The 19,765-nt window shown below is 44.1% G+C and overlaps 1 protein-coding gene across 1 annotated transcript in view; it reads right to left on the bottom strand.

The window, feature by feature from the left end:
- Window positions 1-10,164, bottom strand: part of PDIA5 (protein disulfide isomerase family A member 5) — a 99,066-nt gene extending 88,902 nt beyond the window's left edge. The window contains exons 1-2 of the mRNA XM_042877978.1: window positions 10,018-10,164; window positions 2,963-3,199 (exon numbers count right to left, since the gene is read on the bottom strand). Of these exons, the coding sequence (XP_042733912.1) occupies window positions 2,963-3,199; window positions 10,018-10,164 (384 nt within the window). The remainder of the gene's footprint in view (window positions 1-2,962; window positions 3,200-10,017) is intronic.
- Window positions 10,165-19,765: the final 9,601 nt, after the last annotated feature.

Below are 19,765 nucleotides of genomic sequence, written 5' to 3' on the forward strand. Positions count from 1 at the left end.
CTCTGTGAGAGGCAAAGCAGAGGCAGTGCCTGCACGAGTCAATGATCCCAGAGCAGCCCAGTGTCCTCAGTGCTGGAGGTAAAAAGGGAGAGACAGGTTGACTGCAATCACCCCAGAAACTACAAAGAAAGGTCTCATTACCCCCTATTTTACTGAAATCATAGAATCAGTAAGGTTGGGAAAGACCACTAAGGTCACTGAGTCCAAGTGCCAGCCCAGCCCCACCATGCCCACTGACCATGTCCCTCAGTGCCACATCTACACGCTTCTTGGAACACCTCCAGGGACAGTGACTCCACCACTTCAAGGAACAACAATGCTGAAAAGCAAATATAAATGGTCAATAACAGAGCAACGTCCACAGCTGATTGCCCATAGTGTTGTGAGCTCAGTTCTGGGCAGAACCATTGCTCCTGGTGATCACACCACACTTGTAGCAATGTCCCAGCTCTTCTAAAGGAAATTTCAGCTCAAATGCCAGTAGATTCAACATATCATTCCATAAGGCCTACACACCTGCCAGAGGGCCACACCGCAGAGCTACCTGCAACAGGGAGCCCACCCAGTCCCCACCAGCCAGGATCCAGGAACCCATGTCCCTACCCAGCACTGCACAGCAGTGCCATTGTCAGGGACTTGCTGACTCCAGCAGCTGGAAGCCTGAAATGTTCAAAGCCTTTCTCTGAAGCACAGCATTCTAGCAGCACCAGGTCAAGCAGCCTCATGCTTCCTGAAAGTGTAAGCTGGCCAACCTCTCTTGATTCAGTTTCCCTGTCACTAAACCAACAGGTGGAGGATTAACCAATCTTTGCCATGCTGGGCCCAGATAACACTTGTGTTTGCATGGCAAACGTGTCCCAGGTGTGTTGTCCTGCTGGGCTCTGTTTGGGAAGGGACAGCACCTGACCCCCCAATGGCAATTTCACCCTATTGGTAAGCTCCCTCCCTGTGCCTCCAACATTAAGTCTGGTCCTTCAAGCACAGGGTCTGGCCAACCGCTCACTCAACCCAATGGGGAAGTACCCAAACCACAGCTTCCCTACAACTCCAGCTCATTCAAGAAATAAAACAGAGATCAGCACAGCACCTCTCTTGAGCGTGCACCATGAATCTGCAACGATGCAGGAGACCACTAAGCATCTTCCCTAAGGAGATCCCAAAGCATTTTGTCCACCCAGCTCACAGCTTTCCTTGCACAAACACAGGAAGTCCCACAGAAAGCAGGATTTCAATGCACGGAAGCTGCCTCCAGTTTGGGGTTCTGCCCCTATTTTTCAGGAGCACTAAGCATGCACCTGGGATCGCAGCTCGAGCTGCACATCTGGCACTCTGCATTTCCAGAAGGAAAAAAAAAATAACATAAATCACATTCAGGTACATAAAGAACTGTGTCAACCCAAACTGTAAACATCATGCAAGGCATGGCCAGGAGGAGACAATGCTCTCGTTACCCTCTGCCCCCAGCCAGCCACATTGCTTTAACTCTGCACACTGAGAATGTCTCTGTCGAGCAGCCCCAATGGCTTTGCAAACACAGGCTCAAGCAAAACCCAAAGGCAGGTTTTGCAATGTCACAGCTGTAGGCTGCGTTTAATCCCGGCATACAGCGAGTTACATATTTCAAGATGAAAAAACACACCTTCAAGTGCAAGAGAATGCAAATTGGAAGAAATAATTTAAAGTACTTGCACACGGCAAAGGGGAAGAAATTAGCTGAATCAACAGCTCAATGGAGACATCTGCTCAACACGCAGCACCACAGTGCAAATAAAATGCCGGGGCAAATTAAGAAGGGGAAGAGAGAATAGTGTGGATAAATGACAATGGCATCAAATAATGCCACTGACAATGGCAGCTCACTCTGCTCAGCTCAAAGGCAACAGGTCTGAAACAGCAAAGGCGCAAAGAAGGGCAACTAGAAGGGCTGGAAACAACACATCCACCTGCAGAAAGGCTTCTTTTGTCAGGAGGAAAAGTAGCTTCTAACGTACAAAGAGATCTCACAGAAAAATACCTGCATTAACACAGAACAAACATTACAGTGGGAGAAGTCCCGCAGCCTCAGCCAGCAGAATACAAATAACCCTCCACGCTCACCGCTTTAGAAGGAAGGGAAATCCAGCCCCGCACCACAGCACACGCTTAATCCCCGAGCACGCTGCCCCGGGTCTTGCAAAGAGCCGCGTGTACGGAAGAGGCGCCGAGGCGGGGAAGCCTCACGGCCACGTCCGGCACTCGGGGGAGCTCAGCCCCCCGCTCCGCTCCATCCCAGGACCCGAGCCACGGAGGAGTAAAGCCAGCCTCCCCACGGAGCTCGGCGGTGCGTACGCTGCCGGGGCCGTACGGTGCCACCTCGGCCACGGCCACGCGTCCGCACTCGGTCTGTTCGAACCAGGTCAGCGCTTCCAGATCGCGCGGATCTCAGATCCGGCGTGCATAAGAAAATTAAAGTAATTGGGCATTAATTATTAACTCCATTTGTCTAGGAAGAACTATAGTTTACGTTAGCCAAGTTAAAGGCGCCTTTCAAAGCGTTCAGCCTATGCCGGCAGTAACTCACCGACCCGCGGCCAGAGGAGCAGCGCCGGACGCGACCCGCAGCCGGGGCTCTCCGCGCCCGGACCGTCTCGTCCCGCACCACCGCCCCGCAGCAGGAGCGGGGCTGCTGTACAGCTCGGACGGGGCGAGACGACAGGGGCTCCTCTCTTTTCTCTCTTTTTATATTTTTTTAAGAGAAAAGCAAGGCAGCAGGGCTGGGGAACACCTGGGAGAAAAGCCGCCCCGGCCGTGCCCCCCCCCCGCCCCGCCAAGCCCCGGCCAGGCGGCGGCATCGCCGCGCCCAGCCCCGGGCCCCGTCCCGCTCCCAACTTCGCCCAACTCCGCCGGCCGCACCCCGGGGCCGGGACGCGAAGCCGTCCTGCGGTCACCCCATCGCTCCCCCGGTCCGGCCGCCGCCACTCACCGTCAGCCCGAGCAACAGCAGCGGGAACCGTCCGCAGCACCGCGCAGCTCCCACACGCTGCCCCGGCACAGCCATCGCCGAGCACGGCGCTGCGGGCTGCGGCTGCCGCTGCCACGTCTGGCGGCGCACGCGCGCTTCGTCGCTCCCGCCCGGCCGCGCGGGGCATGCCGGGAGTTGTAGTCCGCCGCGCCGCCCCCGGGAGGGCTGCGGGAGTGCGCCCGGACAGTGGTCGCCATGCTGCGGGGGGTTGTGCCGTGAGCCTCCACCTCACTCCCAGCATGTGCTGGGCTTACAGTCGTAGAATCATCCAGGTTGGAAAAGACCTCTAAGATTGTGTAATCCGTCAACCTGTCCCCACTGTGCGCACTAAACACGTTCCTTACTGCCTCATCCACATGGCTTTTCAGCATCTCCAGGGACAGTGACTCCACTGCCCTGTATTCCAGCACAACACTGCTCTTTCAGAGAAAAAATGTTCCCTAATACCCAACCTGACCCTATAACTCCAGGCCATTCCCTCACATCCCATCGCTGTTATCTGGGAGCAGAGGCCAACTCTAACTCACCACAACCTCCTTTCAGGGAGTTGTAAAGAGCCATAAGGTCAGCTCTGAGCTTCCTCCAGTCTGAACAATGCCAGTTCCCCCTGCCTCTCCCCATAGGACCGTGCTCCAGACCCTACACAGCTCCGCACCCTTCTCTGGACACACTCCAGGATCTCAATATCTTTCTTGTGGTGAGGTGCCCAGAACTGAACACAGCACTCGAGCTGTGCCCTGAGCAATGCACTATTGCTGATCCAAGCCAGGATGCCATTGGCCCTCTTGGCCACCTGGGCACACAGCTGGCTCATGTTCAGCTGGCTGTTAATTAACACCCACAGACACTTTTCCACCAGGCAGCTTTCCAGCCACTCTGTCCCAAGCCTGTAGCATTACATGGGGTTATTGTGATCAAAGTGCAGGATCTGGCACCTGGTCTTGTTGAACCTCACACAACTGGCCTCAGCCCATCAATCCAGCCTGTTCAGATCCCTCCATGTAGCCTTTGCTACTGGCAAAGGGGTTGATGTGCTTTTGTCATACTCTTTAAAAATAACTGCTGGTTTTAGGTCTAAGGTGTGAGGTGAGTGAGGGAAACAAACGGTGAGAAAAGGGAGATGGGAGTTAATTGGAAGAGAAGCTTAGGAGGTGGGACTCCTAGGAATTGACTGTTCTCTGGCCAGTTGTTCCTACATGCAGATGTTAAACCCTAAAGAAGAGCCCTGCAACCCTCCAATGCCAGACAGCAAGCAGTCAGACCACTGAGTCTGGATCCACCGACCCTGACCTGGATCAACGTCTGCAGCCCCCACCAACAGGTCAACATGCCACATGCCCACTGCACCGATGGGCATCCCATCCCTCCTGTTGTCTATCGCAGCCTGGTGGGACCCAATCTCCTGCCAAGTGCTGCCTAGAGCTCTTCCTCACTGCAGCAACATCAAAGGGAAATCAAAGGTGTCTGTTGCAATCTGATCATGGTGGCTGGCTGTCGCCTGAGCATTGTGCCATGAGAATGGCTTCAAGGGAGTAATTTGTAGATCCATGCAGCTGACTGATCGCTTCAAGTGGCGATCCTGAAAACTGAATGCCACTGACATTAACAAGTCCTTCGGTGGAGATGTAATTTTAGCAAAGCAGAAGTGCACAAAGAGAAAGTCATTACTGTTAAAGTTTACACTTTCGTGACATCTTTTGCAGTTGAATCTGTGTGCACTGTCCTTGGTCACAGCTGGATAACCTTCAGCAAGTCGTTTCATGGAGCTGTGCTCTGCTTCCCACTTGCAGAAGGTCCAGATTGGCCAACCTGCAAACAGAGCTGGCAATCCTCAGTCTCACTGTAATGCACTGCTGAGTATAGGCAAACAGCCCTGGAACCATCAGTTTAGGATGAGGAAGGGTGGGCAGCCAGAGAGAGTCCAAGGAAGGAAAGGTGTAATAAGTAAGTGTAATTTTGCAGTGGAAGGACCCAAGACAAAACATGCACTGCATCAGATGCCTGTATGTGTACTGCTGCTTTTTGCATGTAGTCTCTGCTGACTGTACTGGTGTTTCTGGCACTGTGCTCCTCACTGCCAGAGCTGGTGCTTTCCCAGCTGAAATAACAGCCTACCAGCAGCAGGCCACGGATCCCAAACTGCAGTCCATTTCAAACAAAACTTCCAGGAAGAGGTCTCCTCTTCCAGATGCTGCTCACCTTCAGATAACCAGCCCAGAGCTGAAAGGCTTCTGCAAACCACTATGCTGACTCAGCCAGACCTCTAATATCAGCTGGATACCCAGGTCCTCAAAGGCTGTTTGAATCCTCCTGTGACTCTCATGTGAAGAAAACTGATATATCTGACGCTTCACATCAGTTACCAGTACCAGATAATGCTAAAGTAACCACAGGTAGTGGCTTTTCTGTGCTGCATCATCACCATGCAGGATGCACTGCCCTTGTGGCAGGAAAGAATAAAACTCTGGATCATCGTTGTTTTGTTGCAGGGTGCTTTTTTGCCGTAATGGCAAGAGGAAATGATCTCAGGAAGAAAGTAAAAGAAAGACAAAAGGCAAGGAAGATAAGCTACTTGAAAATGGGCTTCTGAAAGATTACACAGAAAAATTCCACTTTGGGAAGCTACAATTCTTGTCTATGGAAGAATATTAAAAGGGTATTCTTGTGACAACTACAGTTTCTTTCTTTCAGTTCAGCTCGATAATTCGTATTGACATGACACGCGTTGCCTAAACTTAAAATCATTGAGCATCTGTCTTAGGTCAAAATAATATATCAGGTATCAGCTCTGAATTGGGCTTTACACAGTGGCAACCACTTAATCAGTCCAGTCGTGCATTACTAATGAACTCATTACAGCAGTATCTGAGTGCACCACTATCCAGTCCCAAGTTTTACACTATATCCGTTTAGTATTAACATCATATGCTGCTTGCTTCTCCATGCTTTTAATATTTGTATATGGTACCTCAAGATGCTGTCAAAGCATCCATTAATTCCCCACCGAGAAGCAAGAAAGCATTACTGCCCTTGGATTATAGATCAGAAAACAGTAGCAGAGAGATTATATGATTTGCCCAAGGCTATAAAACCAGACACTTTCAGATGAGGTTCATTTCCAAAAGTCTGCACTGGAACTGCTAATCCTTACTTGTCTGTCTATTCAAATGCCTGTTTTACCAAGAATTAAATACAAAATGGACTGACACTATGTCTGCATCAAATCACACCTTCCATGTTTTCTATGTTTCTGCTTCATTTGACAAGGTTTATTCTTTGTTCTCTTTTTAACCTGAGCAAGTTTCTGGAAGCCTCAAAGTAAAGGTAAAATGAGTCACCTTTACCACAAAAAAATGACAGCTGAACAGACAGGAAAAGACATGAGCACTTTGCAAGCCAAACTGAATCCAGGGGCAACCCAGTGGTTTACACCGGGACCCCAAATCACATAGCATTTGCCCCATGTGAAAGCGGGATTCCCTCACTGCCTTAACTGCAGCAAGGTCTCCTCCTTCCTTCCAGCACCACCTCTTTCTTCCTTATTCAGCTCCAGCCAACTGATTGTAATCTTTGGGCTTATCTCTTGTAAGTCTTGTGACATCTGTGTCATGGCACTGATTGCATCAGCCGAACATGCGAGCTGGTTGCCATCAACAGATTGATGGTATCAAAGCCCTGGGCTCCACCTGACCTTTCCTACAGCTCTTCTGCACATGATGGAAAGGAAAAGAGACAGCACCAGCCCCTGTAGGATTTTACATGGGAGTGGTCTCAGAGAAGAGACACAGCTGCACACTGCTTTTCTCCAGCAGATGTCTGTCAGAGGGGAAAGCCTGAAGGCAGCTTTCCACTCCTGCTGCCTCCTCAGCATCTGGTAGCGGGGCTGCAGATGAAGCATATCCACACACTTCAGCTAACAAGTTATACAAAAGATCCTTAGCATGCCAAAAAGGAAAAAAAAAAAAAGGGACGGGAAGGTGCAGCTGTTACATAGAGGATTGTTTCTTAGACTGAACATTCCAGTTTCATACTTTTGCATAAATCCTTTTGGATGCTATTTTGTTAATGGTGAAAATGCACTGTGAGTCTCTAGGGACTGCTGCCTGTAGTTCTGCTATAACATATCTGTGCTTTTCACCTGATTTGCTCTCTACAGTGAATGGGAATGGCATGAAGGCAGATCAGGACAAGGTTTGGCTTGTAGGCTTTGTGAACAGCATCCTCAGTGCTCTGCAAGGATTCTGTATGCAGCCATGTCACTCAGTGTTTTCATTTTCTGCATCCTACCCCTTTACGTCTCTGAGGTCTTGAAGGACTGAGCACTTTTGTATAGACCTCACACAGCACAAAGAAGAAATACACACATGCTGTGTGCTTTCATGGGAATTTTACTTTTGTACTATATTGTTGTTGTTTCCTTCAGTCTAGAATCAAAGTATTTTTGGGCCACAGGTAGACAGATGCTCTTTATATATGAGGAAAAAAACCAGTAGATACTGCAGGAGTCAGTTAAAAGTAGAGTACAGATATTTTCCAAACTTTTCTTCCTGGGAATTTTCCATTACATTTTTTATTGCTTGCTTTAGGTGTGCCCTTTTACATTTAAGAGGTCCTACCATTAAGAACACTGTCATTTCTTTCACTGAATCTCCAAAGCTGGATATAATGTGTTCCTGAGTACCATAAAAACCTTCTGCAGCATGGGCACCTTGCTGGCTGATAGTAGATAATTTATGTCTCTCAGTTACCTGCTGAGAGAGTAGTTTAAACAAGATTAAAACAACCATTGGAGTCTAGCTGTTATGCAGTGGCTACAGCACTCCAGCATGTTTCCAAACTGCTGCCATCAAGACAGCTTTCTAGGGATTTGCAGAAGCTTTGTGTAACACGCACAGTCTGTTTTACCTTGAATGCATCATCAGGAAAGGGTTGAACAGCAAGCTTGTGAGGAGAGCGGAGATCTGAATCTGAATTCAGCCTGTAGGTAAACCACAGCTTTCACGCCTGAGGATTTGCATTGCACAAGGTCTAGCACATCTCTGCCTGTAAAACAGAAATAGGTGCCTTAGTGGAGTTCAGGTAACACCCCTTGGATTGTGATGGTACCTGTGTACCCTAATAACAAGCCCCAGCTAGTTATTTTCAGACACTACTGGTCTCTGTTGAGCTGGCAAAATATTTGTCTTTACTGCAGGACTTCACATAATACCCAGACTAGCTCTGCTGCTCTGCTCAAGGGTAGCCTCCCACCAAGGGTAGCAATGAGGAAGGAGATGGGGCTTCTTGTATGAGTGGAGCTATTATGCCTCTAGTCTGCGTTCACAAAATATCATACATAAGAAGGACTAACTATGAAGGTAGGACTGTAAAGATATGACCAAAATATTTTTTGGTTTAAAGCAGTGTTTGCATTACTTGCCTCAGTCTTCAGTAGATCTGCATCCATCTATGGTAGCTGAGCATCTGTCTCTATATTGAATCCAAAAATGCATTAGCATTCAGCCGTCAGCATATATGCAGACAATGTTCTACTAAAGTATTTTTCATACATCTATCCTGTGAGAATATATTCAATATATGCAATACATACATATTCAGTACTTTTCTCTCTCTGTATGTAGATACTTTTATATCTTTTTTACACACATGCACACATATACGTGGCATATATTAAATTAAGCAGATCCTTTGTCACAATCCATATGATTATATATAAATATAGCCATTATCCAGTCAGTATCAGTTTTCTTTCCTTCATTTTTTCAGCTTTTCTGGTATTCGTGTGCTTAAAGTACTGCCTGTGTAGGCTCAATTAAATGTATGACTACAGTCACTACTTACTGTGTGCAGTAATGCAGACTTTAATGAGAGGATATTTCTTCCTGAAAGACCTTGTCTTTGCAAGGACCTCTTCTCACACTCATATGAAAAGAGATGTGTTCTGATGAAGTTAGAATAAAAAAAACATAACGATCAAATCCTTTGGCTTTCTGCAGATGGGCAGTCAGGGTAGCAATTTAGCAATTCAGTGAGGAATTTACTGGGTCCTTAGGATTTTTTCTCTCTAAACCTCTTTCCTTCCTGCTTATTTCAGTCAGTAACCTATCTTTTAGTAGAGATACACTGCTGAGAATGCTCCATGCAAAAAAAGATTGTAGAAGATGCAGGGAAGCGAGTGGGAATAAGGCCTTGATCCTGAAGTCTTTGAAGGTAATGGATTGACTTCAGCAGGCTTTGGCTCAAGCCCTAGCTGTCAGAAAGAAAAGTCAGTAAAGGAAGCTGGAAAAATAGTTCAGAAACAACATGGAAACAAAGGAGGCAGAAGTAATAAATACTGAATACAGAAGGAAGAAATCGTGAAAAGGAGGAGTGCCAATGAAAGAAAGGCAGAGAAGAGCAGTAGTGGACACCACTGAAACGTCAATAGGTGCAAGTGAGAAGAAGGAACAATAAGCAGCCCGTGAAAAAGGCTGTGCAGGAAGCTGGTGTGCTCCTGTGTTTTCAGCTGGTCATCCACATAGCACAGCTCTGACACCGCCAGTGACTAGGTGTCAGAGAACTACACAGTCTTGTCTCCCCACTGCAGGAAGGATGAGATCATTTAGGGTGGTTTTTTTTTACCACCTCAACGCTGTCTGGCACCCGTTAATAGGCCTGTGAAAGTATTATTTTTCTCATTTTCTCCTCTTGAAATATGCATGAGCCTGGTGACAGGAGGTTACTCGGCTCCTGTTTGTGAGGTAGGGAGATTTACAGACAGCTTCTGCTGTGAGCCCCCATGGTAGGGTCTGTGCTGAGAATGGTCATTGCTCCTATAAAGGATCATAGTAAGGTTTAGTCGTTCTTCCATCTCTTCCTTTAAGAGTCCTTTGATTCATTATTACCAACAACTCTGTTTGCTTCTTGACACCACAACCCAATAATGGAATTCTTGCAGCACCGTAACAACTGAGCAGCAACTCTGCCAACCTGGTAAATTCCATCCTACGCTTTTATTGTCAAGGGCATCCACATACCTGCTTTTTCAAAAAGCTGTACCAGTTGGACTTTGCTGAAGCTAAATTATTCTCCTCCTGGGCTTCAGCCAGAGACACTGGATTGTAGCAGGGCACCAGGACAGACAGACAACCGTCTAGAGAGGGATGGAGATCTGCAGGTGACATCTCTCCACCCATCACATCCCTGTGCCTTAGAAGACAATCTTTTTTTCACTTCTTCAGAATATCCTCTTATTCTCTTCTCTCCTGGGCCATCTTTCCCTGTAATATCCATTTCCCAACTACATTTCTTTGCTGTCCTCTTACATAATTTTTCCACTTCACCCTTTCAAAGAAAGATTTAGATTAAAAAGGGCCTTTTGCTGCTGTCACCTTGTTTACTGTCCATATGTATAACATTCACTGCTCCATCTTGAGTGTTGCTGCTCAGCCCATAATGTCTCAGAGCTAAAGACTGTCTCTTCCTCTGTTTCTCACGGGACTACTTAATAGGTCAGTTGTTAGGCACATGCAGTAGACATCATAAATAATAATGATTCTGAGTTCCTTCAGCAATGATTTTCTCATTGGTCTTGGTTTTGATTCCTGTGTACTCTGGCTCCAAGAGCTACATATACATAAAAATAGACACAAATGGCTTTAGAAGCCGAGAGTTTTCCAGCAGCCTGCAGAGTTATCGTGTGGTGAGTGGACCCAGTAAACACATTAAGTACTGACAGGTATCTGATACAGCCTATCAGATTATTTCAGGTATGTTTCTCTTTATTAAATTAAATTTTTTGGCAGAAAAATTCTATTCTGGGCATCTGGATCAAGTTTGATTATTTTAGAAAACTTCTGCCAGAATTATTCAGTCATCTCTAAGTATTAGGCTTATCTGATGGGGTACCTTAGAAATTCCTGGCCACCTTTTGTCTGAAAGGCTCTAATTTCCTCCTCTCTTGAAGGAGGTATCTGACATTCATGGCAGAGTCATTCCCAGTCCCTGCAAAGACTTAATCAATTTTCACAAAGTAAATGCAGATTAAAAAAGCAAGTGCTTGGATTCACAGGGCTGCAGTCTGTACAGCTCCAAGAGCTCAACCTTGCAGCTGAAGAATCAGCAGAGCTGCTTCTCCATCCTATGCCACAAGTATCATTTGCTGATGGAAGATTGGGAGCTCATGAGCTGAGAAATGCCCCAGGATCAGATGAGAACTGGAGGGAGACTGAGAGAGACCAAGGCTGAGCAAGGAAATGCCACCAGGAACCTAATTTAAAAACGTGAGAAACCACATGCACACAAGCTCTGTGTTCAGAGGGGACAAAATATCTTGCTCAAACACTGGGAAATGCTAGAATAAGGATACCTGAAAAACTGTTTTGTCCTTCTTGAATATTGTTTGTGAGATAGAGTTTTTAATTACGTAATTGCATATTTTTTTTCCCCCATGGACTCTCTAACTTGTTTGTTGCAGTTGTTGGGAGACGTATAACTGGAAGGAAGAAGATGATCTTATCATCAGTGCAATATCGGGCAAACTGCTTAATTTTTTTTCTGCAAATTAATTCTAAATTTTGTTATTTTAGTTTCTGGGTACTCACCTTAGCATCTGGTCAGCTTTGCAGCAATGCTGAGCACTCATAAGAGAAACTGAATTCAGTAGGATCAGTGCAGAGAATACCTGAACTATGTACTGCTGTCTGCTCTGAAATAGGTCTTAGGCAGTTAAATAGTACAATCACAGTTGGGGACTGAACCTTACATTGCCTTGTTTCTCTTCCCTATTTATGAAGTGAAAGGGAATGCTCTTTTGTCCTACTGTATATTGACAAGAAAAAGCTTATCAACAGGCATGAAGCACTCAGGCTCTGTCAGTGTAACTTATATGCAAAAGACCTCATGATGAATATAGCTCCTATCAAAGCAAAGTCTCAGTAGCATACAGTAAGGAGGCAAGGGCGTATGCTAGAAGGAAGATAAATCAAAATACGAAGAATTGCACAAGTATTGAGCACCGTCTATCCTGTGTGCTAAGGAAGAAGGGAACTGTGGAAAAAAAAAACTGTGTTCAGATACTAACAGATGCCTACATTAGGAAAGCAGACTTGAAGGAAATGAACAGTGACAAAATAAGAAGGTGCTCAAAAGCATTCTGTAGAAATGTGTTAAGGACCTGTAAAAATGACATAATTATACTTTTCCTCACTAGTGAAATGCCCTGAGAACTGCTTGTGAAATCTGCTACAAGACTTAATGAATTATTATTTCCACAGGAGCAGTAAGATCTTGTGGAGTGGCTCTAGGATAGCTCAAAGGATGGATTTGAAGATGACTGCAGTCAGTGGGAAGTTAGTTAATTTCAGGGGGAGCTGGAGCAAAATCCATGAGCTATCAAATCCAGTTTCATTTTGTGAAGTAATTTTGTGTCATGAACTGTAGACCCTAGAGACAAAACTTCGGATTTGAGGTTATTAGGGTGACATAAGCCAGGATCTGGACTAGGTTTATTTTTTAAACAAGTTGCTTCTTGGCAGCAACCCAGAAAATAAAAACAATATGCGTAGAAAAATAAGAGGAAGGATTGCATGGAAATAAAACAGCAGCTGAAACTAGATCTGTACAGACAGGGGAGTCAGTGCAATATAAGACAGGGACTGAACTGAGGCTCTAATAAAGGCATTGTCCAGCTGAACTAGTAAAAAGCAATAGAATGAGTATAGTGGAGACTAGTGGATACTGACAGGGTCACCTCAAGCTCATTTCCCTGCATGCACCCTAGAAGGAACACTGGTAGAAATGGCCACTTTTTTTCCTTCTGTCAGTTACACAGCAGAAAATCTGAGCATCCACTGAGGGCTCTGTCCATGACAAGCAGAAAATGGTTGCATTAAAAGCATAAGCCAATACAGTGAATGTGACCAAAGAAATACAGGCTGACAGTGAAAAATACAGCAGGTTTGAAGTGTGCCATAGCTCTTTAAGTTTATGAAAGCAGTACATCTGGGCAGCTAGCATGGAAAGCAATAACCTGTTATTGCACGTGTCTGAGGTGTTACTGCGGACAAGAAAAAATACAAGATTCTAAGCATCCTTTAGAAATAGAGCGTTACCACTGCAATGATAGAAATAGAACCAGATTCCCTGCTTTTAGCCAAATTCCCTGATCCTGATCTGAGCTTTCAGCAAGACACACGGGTCCCAGTGTTGCCAAGAAGCCACAAGGTTCTGCCTCTCATTGGCATGAGATCTCCCACTTGTAAGTTTTTATCTGTCTTTACTCAGTTTTCATGAGCCCCTTGCCTCTCTAAGAAAGATAGCAACGTGTCTAGTACTACACCAACCAGAGGTAGTTGGGCTGTAGCTACTCTGTGTAGGTGAGGATTTCGGAGACCCAGAAGAGGAATACAGATATTTTCCTGAATAGCTTACACTTAAAGCCTGCTCTGAGGGGAATGTGAGAAACACTGAATTCAGTTAACTTGACTCAATGAAGAGTTATCAAACACTTATGTTCTCCTAGTAAACTTCCCAAGACGAGAGCTATGAGCTCTTGTATTCTGTTGAGTTTCTTTGCAAGAATCCTCTCATTACAGAGCATCTGGCACTGCAGCATTCTGATCTGATCAACTGCGTATTGCCAGTGCATTGCAGCTCCCTTACAGCAATATGGATTTGCCACTCCCTCTTGATTCAGTCTTGAGATGGTCAAAAAGACAGAAGTGGAAACATTCAACTATGTGCAATCCATGAATTCTTCCTTACCTCAAATCTCTTGGGTTTGTGCTTTTCTCCTGTCACATAAATATCTGGCTGGTTGTGTGCTCATAAATGTCAAACATTTAAGAGGGAATGGATTTATTTTAATATTGTCTGTTTAGAGTAAGAATTTAAGGGCAAGGACCTTTTCCTTACTGGTATATAGACATAATTTCTTCCTAAGAAACAGGGATATATTCAGATTACATATATCAAAACACTTGGCCATCTGTGCCACGAAAGGGACACTATGACTTATGCAAAGGAAAAGTATGACTCCCAGATCTGCTGGAATTAAAACCCTGTGACCATAGTTAAAATTTGTTGCTTATATGTTGTTTTAATACTTAAGCACTGCAGTATATGTTAAAGTGTGAGTAAGACTGCAAAATTAGATTGAGCAAAGTAAGTTAAATTGTCTGTAATGTTGACTTATGAGCCTTAGTCAAAGCTTGTTATGGGGAAAAAAACACAGGAGACTTCTGACACGGCTTTGCTATTTTAATTGTATTTATACACTGTAATAAAACGTCCTTTAAAATTTTCTTGGTTTTATGGTCTTTCTCTTATCATAATAGCTACACATGAATTTACTGGACAATTTTACTACAGTATCTATTTGTTTTGTAATGGAATTTTGACAGATGTATTTGTGAACATAAATATCAGATTTGTTCATCCCTATTACTAATAGCACAAAGTGTTCAAACTGAGACTATCTAAAATCCCATTTGACCTTTCCCTTTGGATGAGTCGCTGAGTTCTTGTGCTTTTCCAAGCACGTGAGGAAAACAACTTCCTTCTTTGGAGTTATTTTATGTTTTGTGTAGTAAGCAACGCGGAGGAAATAAATGTTCTTTGTTTACAAATAACAGAGTCCCATCCAAGTGTTAACAACTGTTATTATTAATTATTTACATTGTGATGGCTCTGCAGAGACATCATCCAGAGAGTAGCTCTACGCAAGCACAGATGAAAAAGATTATTGTTGCTATTCCTTGTGGCATGTACACTGTTGCCCAAGGTAACAGTGATTTGTTTATAAAAGGCAGCAAAAAGGCCTGGATTAATCCAAACAAAAAGCCTAATTGTACTACTAAAACCATTTGTGATAAGAAAGAAGGAAACAAAACTAGAACAGAATGTGCTAGATTAACCTCCCATCTGTTTACTGTTAAAATAATAGAGGGATCAGCTATTCCACACTTCAGAAGGGCCATTAAACAAAAAGGCTGAAGAGGAATCAAGACAGTCATGAAAGGCAATATGCTAAGGGGAGTGAGGCCTTTTTTTTTTTTTTTTTTTATGGCTGCTTCATACAACATCTCCCCTGTGCTAAAATACACCAACGCACTACCAGCATTTTCACTCTCCTGAGCACAAAAGAGCAGACCGGAATGGAGAAGACGACCCAGTTAACTCATTACTCATTACTTTTGCCAGCTTTGTCTATAACCTGGGCAAGCACTGAGCTCTCCTTGCTGCTCTTCCTTCCGGATCTTTTTCTTTCCTATCTGTTTCTTTTCTATCTTTTTAACTTTTCTTTTGTAAATGTTTCTCTCAGTTGGCCAAGATCACAGTTCCTGTTGCTATGACTTTAAATAGATGGAACTCAATGCACTCAAAATCCCAAACCCTATTTAACCTTTTAGTACTGGTCATGGACACACTTTTGATTCATTTATCTCATCAAATTTAATATAATGCAAATGGAGGGAGCTTACAGTCTAGAAACATTATATTAATCTAACATTATAAAAAAAAGATATTCTAATTTTGGACCCAGAGCTACTTGAAAGCATTTCAATTGTTATTAAAAAACAGCATCAGTAGGTGTTAGATCCCCCCCTAAGATCTCAGTTTCAGAGACTGATGCAGGAAGCCTGCGGCATATCAGGATACCAAAGTCTGTAAAACTACAGGCCAGCATACTAATTACTGGATCACTTTCTTTTCTCCTACCCTACTGCTGCTTCCAGAAAATTTGATTCATTATTGCCGCTTTATTTTCAGTAGTATGCCAGCTTCCTGGGCAGCCAACACAAGATACAGGGTTCCTCTGAATTCTCCAGAAGCAACAGCCCCCCCACAGAACCCTTCTCTCTTGCAGTGCTTATTTAAAGCACAGATTTGTGTGTCAGGAGAGCAGCCAGACATGGTTTTTCTCTTTGCTCTCTAAATGATGCTTAACCTACTGTTCCAGAATCTAGAGAAGATTGTTTGCTCCTCCGGACTTTTTCTGAGAAAAAAATTGTTTCCTTCCTCTCTAAGAGGTTCTTTTCCATTAAGCTTTAGGAGAAGCAATCTCTGCTAGAATGCATGATCGTGGTCATAAATGCATCTCACCACTGCAACTCACATATGAGAATTAGAGGGAGCAGCCCTTGTCATTTAATCTGATCCACAGGGGACTAAGAGAAGCAGGCAGCATCAGCGCCTGCTCCATTTGTCAAAAGCAAATCTGACAAATAAAAGAAAAAATAAATAGTAGGGATCTATTGTGTGCAATGGAGAACTGAGCTTTTGACAGAACCGTTTTAATTAAAAATGTTTCTGCTTGATGGTGCTTGTTTCCTGCAGAAAATTGAAGCTGGAACAGTAATCATAACCTTAGCTATTGCAATGCTGTAACAATGCTGAGGTCTTCCAAACCATGCTGCCATTAGTTTACACTCCTCTTCCTCTGGGTCCACCGGGGCCAAGTTACTGCCCTGACACACCAATGCCCTGTACAAACTAGGAGAAGGAAAAGTGCATGTTGATCTATTTACTCATGATGGGGAATCCAACCCATAATGTAGAATACTGCTTTGCAACATCTGCATATTTCCCAGGAAGCAGTGCAGCTATGTTTGGGAGTAAAAATATTTTCTTTTTTTCACTGCTATTTCAGGCTATTCTACCTCCCAAAGTCACTTCAACTGCCAATCTTCCAAATAGTTCTAACCAAGAATCTTCAAGGAGAGAATTAAGTGACAGAAGGGGGACCTATTAAGGACAGAAAGGAAACCTAGACTTCCAATGTTTGCACGCCATCATCTTCTAATGAGTTTATTTTCTATGATGTGAGGCACTTAGGCAGATTCTTAAAAAAAAAAGGGGTGTTAATAATGATCAATCTACATTTATTCTGCACATAACTGCAGAGGTTATGATGCTTGGCATAATTGCGGTGCACTGAATGTTTCCCTTCTATGGCTGCAGAGGATGCAATAGGCTGTTACTTACTTCTAGGTAAGGGAGCTCTTCCTTCAGTTTAGAGGTCAGGAATTTGTGCTTCTGCTGCTGAGATTTTCAGTCTTGATTGTGACTGGCAGCTGTAGACAGCTACATTCAATTATTATACAATCAACACTGGTTTGTCACATTCTCCTTTTCAAGTGAATCCAGTGTACCTGACAACAATACTGTATCAGACAAACCAAAGATGTTCTTGGAAAGGAAGGAGTTTTCCCAAACACTTTTCATTCAAGGAAGGATTTAAGACACGCTTTATGTGGCCGTATTTCTTTGTTTCATTTCTCTTTCCCCAAAACATCAGAAAGAAATAGAAAAGACTCAAGGTTAGACCTGGCGTCATTCCCACACCAGTCTCTCCCTTAGTCAATGATTAATTATTTATCTGTTCTCCTGAGAAAGAAAATCGACACGCAAACAAAACCAGGATGTATTATGTGCATTTACAAGCAAGGGAAACACAGCAAAGATAAAGGAAAGTATTGTAAATTTGAAATATACTTGCAGATAAGATACTAAAGAGAAAGTGAAATTTCATGAATGTATTCAAGTACATTGGCCCAAATCCATGCCAGCTATTAATCCACAGCTCACTGAAGTGTTTGTTTCACTGTTACTTATAAAACAGAACAAAAACCAACTCCAGAGCAGTTACAGTGAGCAGACAGCCTCCACACAGAGCACCGTGTACTGGATTAGACTGAGCAAAACACACTGAGTCAGATAGCTGCCACCAGAGAAAAAGGATGAGTTTGTAGCTACAACTTTAGTGCACAGCTGAGGAAGGACCGACTGTGAAAATCATCTCCTCTCCCTGCTTCTGTTCCATAAGGAAAATAAGGCTAGACTTACCTTTTTTTTTCCCCCCCATCATGGTCACCTTCAAGGAAGATACATTGTGCCATCATTCACAAATGTAAAGATTCAGGGTTTGTTCAGTGATGTGCCTTTGAGGCTGTCCAGATTTGGCACAATTTTCAACAGTTTTCAAAGATACTTTAAGTGGTGTTTCCAGGAAAAAAAAAAACTGAGTCTATCAGGAGTTTAACCTGAGATTTAAAGCAGAGAAACAAGTATACACACTGAATTATGGCACTACACTCTTAAGCTACCATTAGTGAGAATACTAATCTTAATAGATTGCTGAGTTGATAATATGACAATTCCTATACTCTGCTGAGACCAGCCATGAAAAACAGCAGTGCATGAAAGGTCACATGGTTTCAGTTTTACAAGAGCTACAGCAACGGAGCTGCTGAGTAGTGAGAGCGTATCTGACCTGAGCATCTTTCAATCAGTGAGGTTCCATCTTTCAGAAAAGAGGAGCAGCTGACATAAGTGTTATTACTTCCACAAATTAAGGTTTCTTGCTCTTCTGTCTGCCACATACCCTTTCACTCTTTCTCTCCTGCCCTCTCTTTTAATCTTGCTTGCATAGGAAACAGGAATCCTCCATCACTTCAGCATTCACTTATACATGTGAAACAAGCCCAGTGCTAGACCTTTCTGATGACATGAAAAATCACCTCAGAATGTGCAAGAGCACAGCAAACAACCAGCAGGGAATGGAATCCCATGACAACTCACATATGAGTTTAGGCAAAATCCACACAAGCATTGCAGTATGTGAACATGGTAAAAGAGATGCCAGTTGTACCAGTTGGCCTGATGCCTTCCCAGCCTAAACAGCAAAAAATGGTTCCTCAGAGTACTTGTGGCCTCAAGGAGTTCCTGGGGAGCCTTGAGCAGAAGGCTGCCTTAGTTGTGTTATGCTTTCCCTCTAAGCACACATTTGTGTGAAAGATAGTAAAGATAAAACCTGGTAACACCTTTCTAACTAGCACAATGCCCAAACACTTAGGAGATATTGACATCTCTGTGCCTACCACTGAAATGCAGCCATTTCAGGGCTCTAAAGCAGCAACTGCTGCACAGTCCATAACCAAACAGTCCGAATTTTGCTTGTGAATACTACTATCTCCCGCTGAAATCACACAGCATGTGTAACCAATAACGTGTGGACTCAGTGATTTTTCAAACACCTTCCTGCCACAATCTGTGCCTCAGACCTTTCCTAGATTCTCCCTGCCCTTACAGCATCCCAAGCATTTTCTCACTATTTTTCCAACACACATCATGGCTGACAGAAAATTTATTGAGCAAAATTAGACTGACACTAGAAAACAATGCGAAACCAAGCTTCCTTCATCTGCTTTGCTGCTCCCCATCATTCAGCTTTCTCTCACCAGAATGTTGGGACTCACACTCATTACTGTGCACACTTACTGTCTCGCACACAGACATGTAACTTTCTCTTCAGGTCACTCTTCATGTTGGTGCTTTGCATTTCTTTGTTGCCCTTTTGTTTGCTCACAGCTGGCTTCACGGCAGAGACATGCCTGAGACAAAGACATCAAAGAAGGATGCTTATTTTACAGTCTAGCTGGTTTTAAACAACCAAGCAAACAAATAAAAATGCATTTGGAAATTTTAAATGGATCTCATCCTGAGCTCCTAGCTGCAGCAAGACATCACAGCTCCAAGGCTGACAGGTGTTTGGACACAGTGGCAGCAGTGGCTTTGGTGGGTTATGGCTCAAGAATTGCTGTGTTTGCAGGCAGCAGAATTGGTGACCTGGGGAAGCAAGCTGCCCATTGCTTGGCTGATCTTGTTTGGCTTCTTCTCATATTAAGAAGATTTAGTGCCAGATTATGGGTGAAAATCTGGATTAAAGTGAACCTGAATTTTTGTAAAATGAGGACCTTCTGCTGCACTTCATAGGTAACTGTC

This window comes from Lagopus leucura, unplaced genomic scaffold, assembly GCF_019238085.1.
Source record: "Lagopus leucura isolate 7727_CA_CO unplaced genomic scaffold, USGS_WTPT01 Super-Scaffold_100019, whole genome shotgun sequence".
NCBI lineage: Eukaryota > Metazoa > Chordata > Aves > Galliformes > Phasianidae > Lagopus > Lagopus leucura.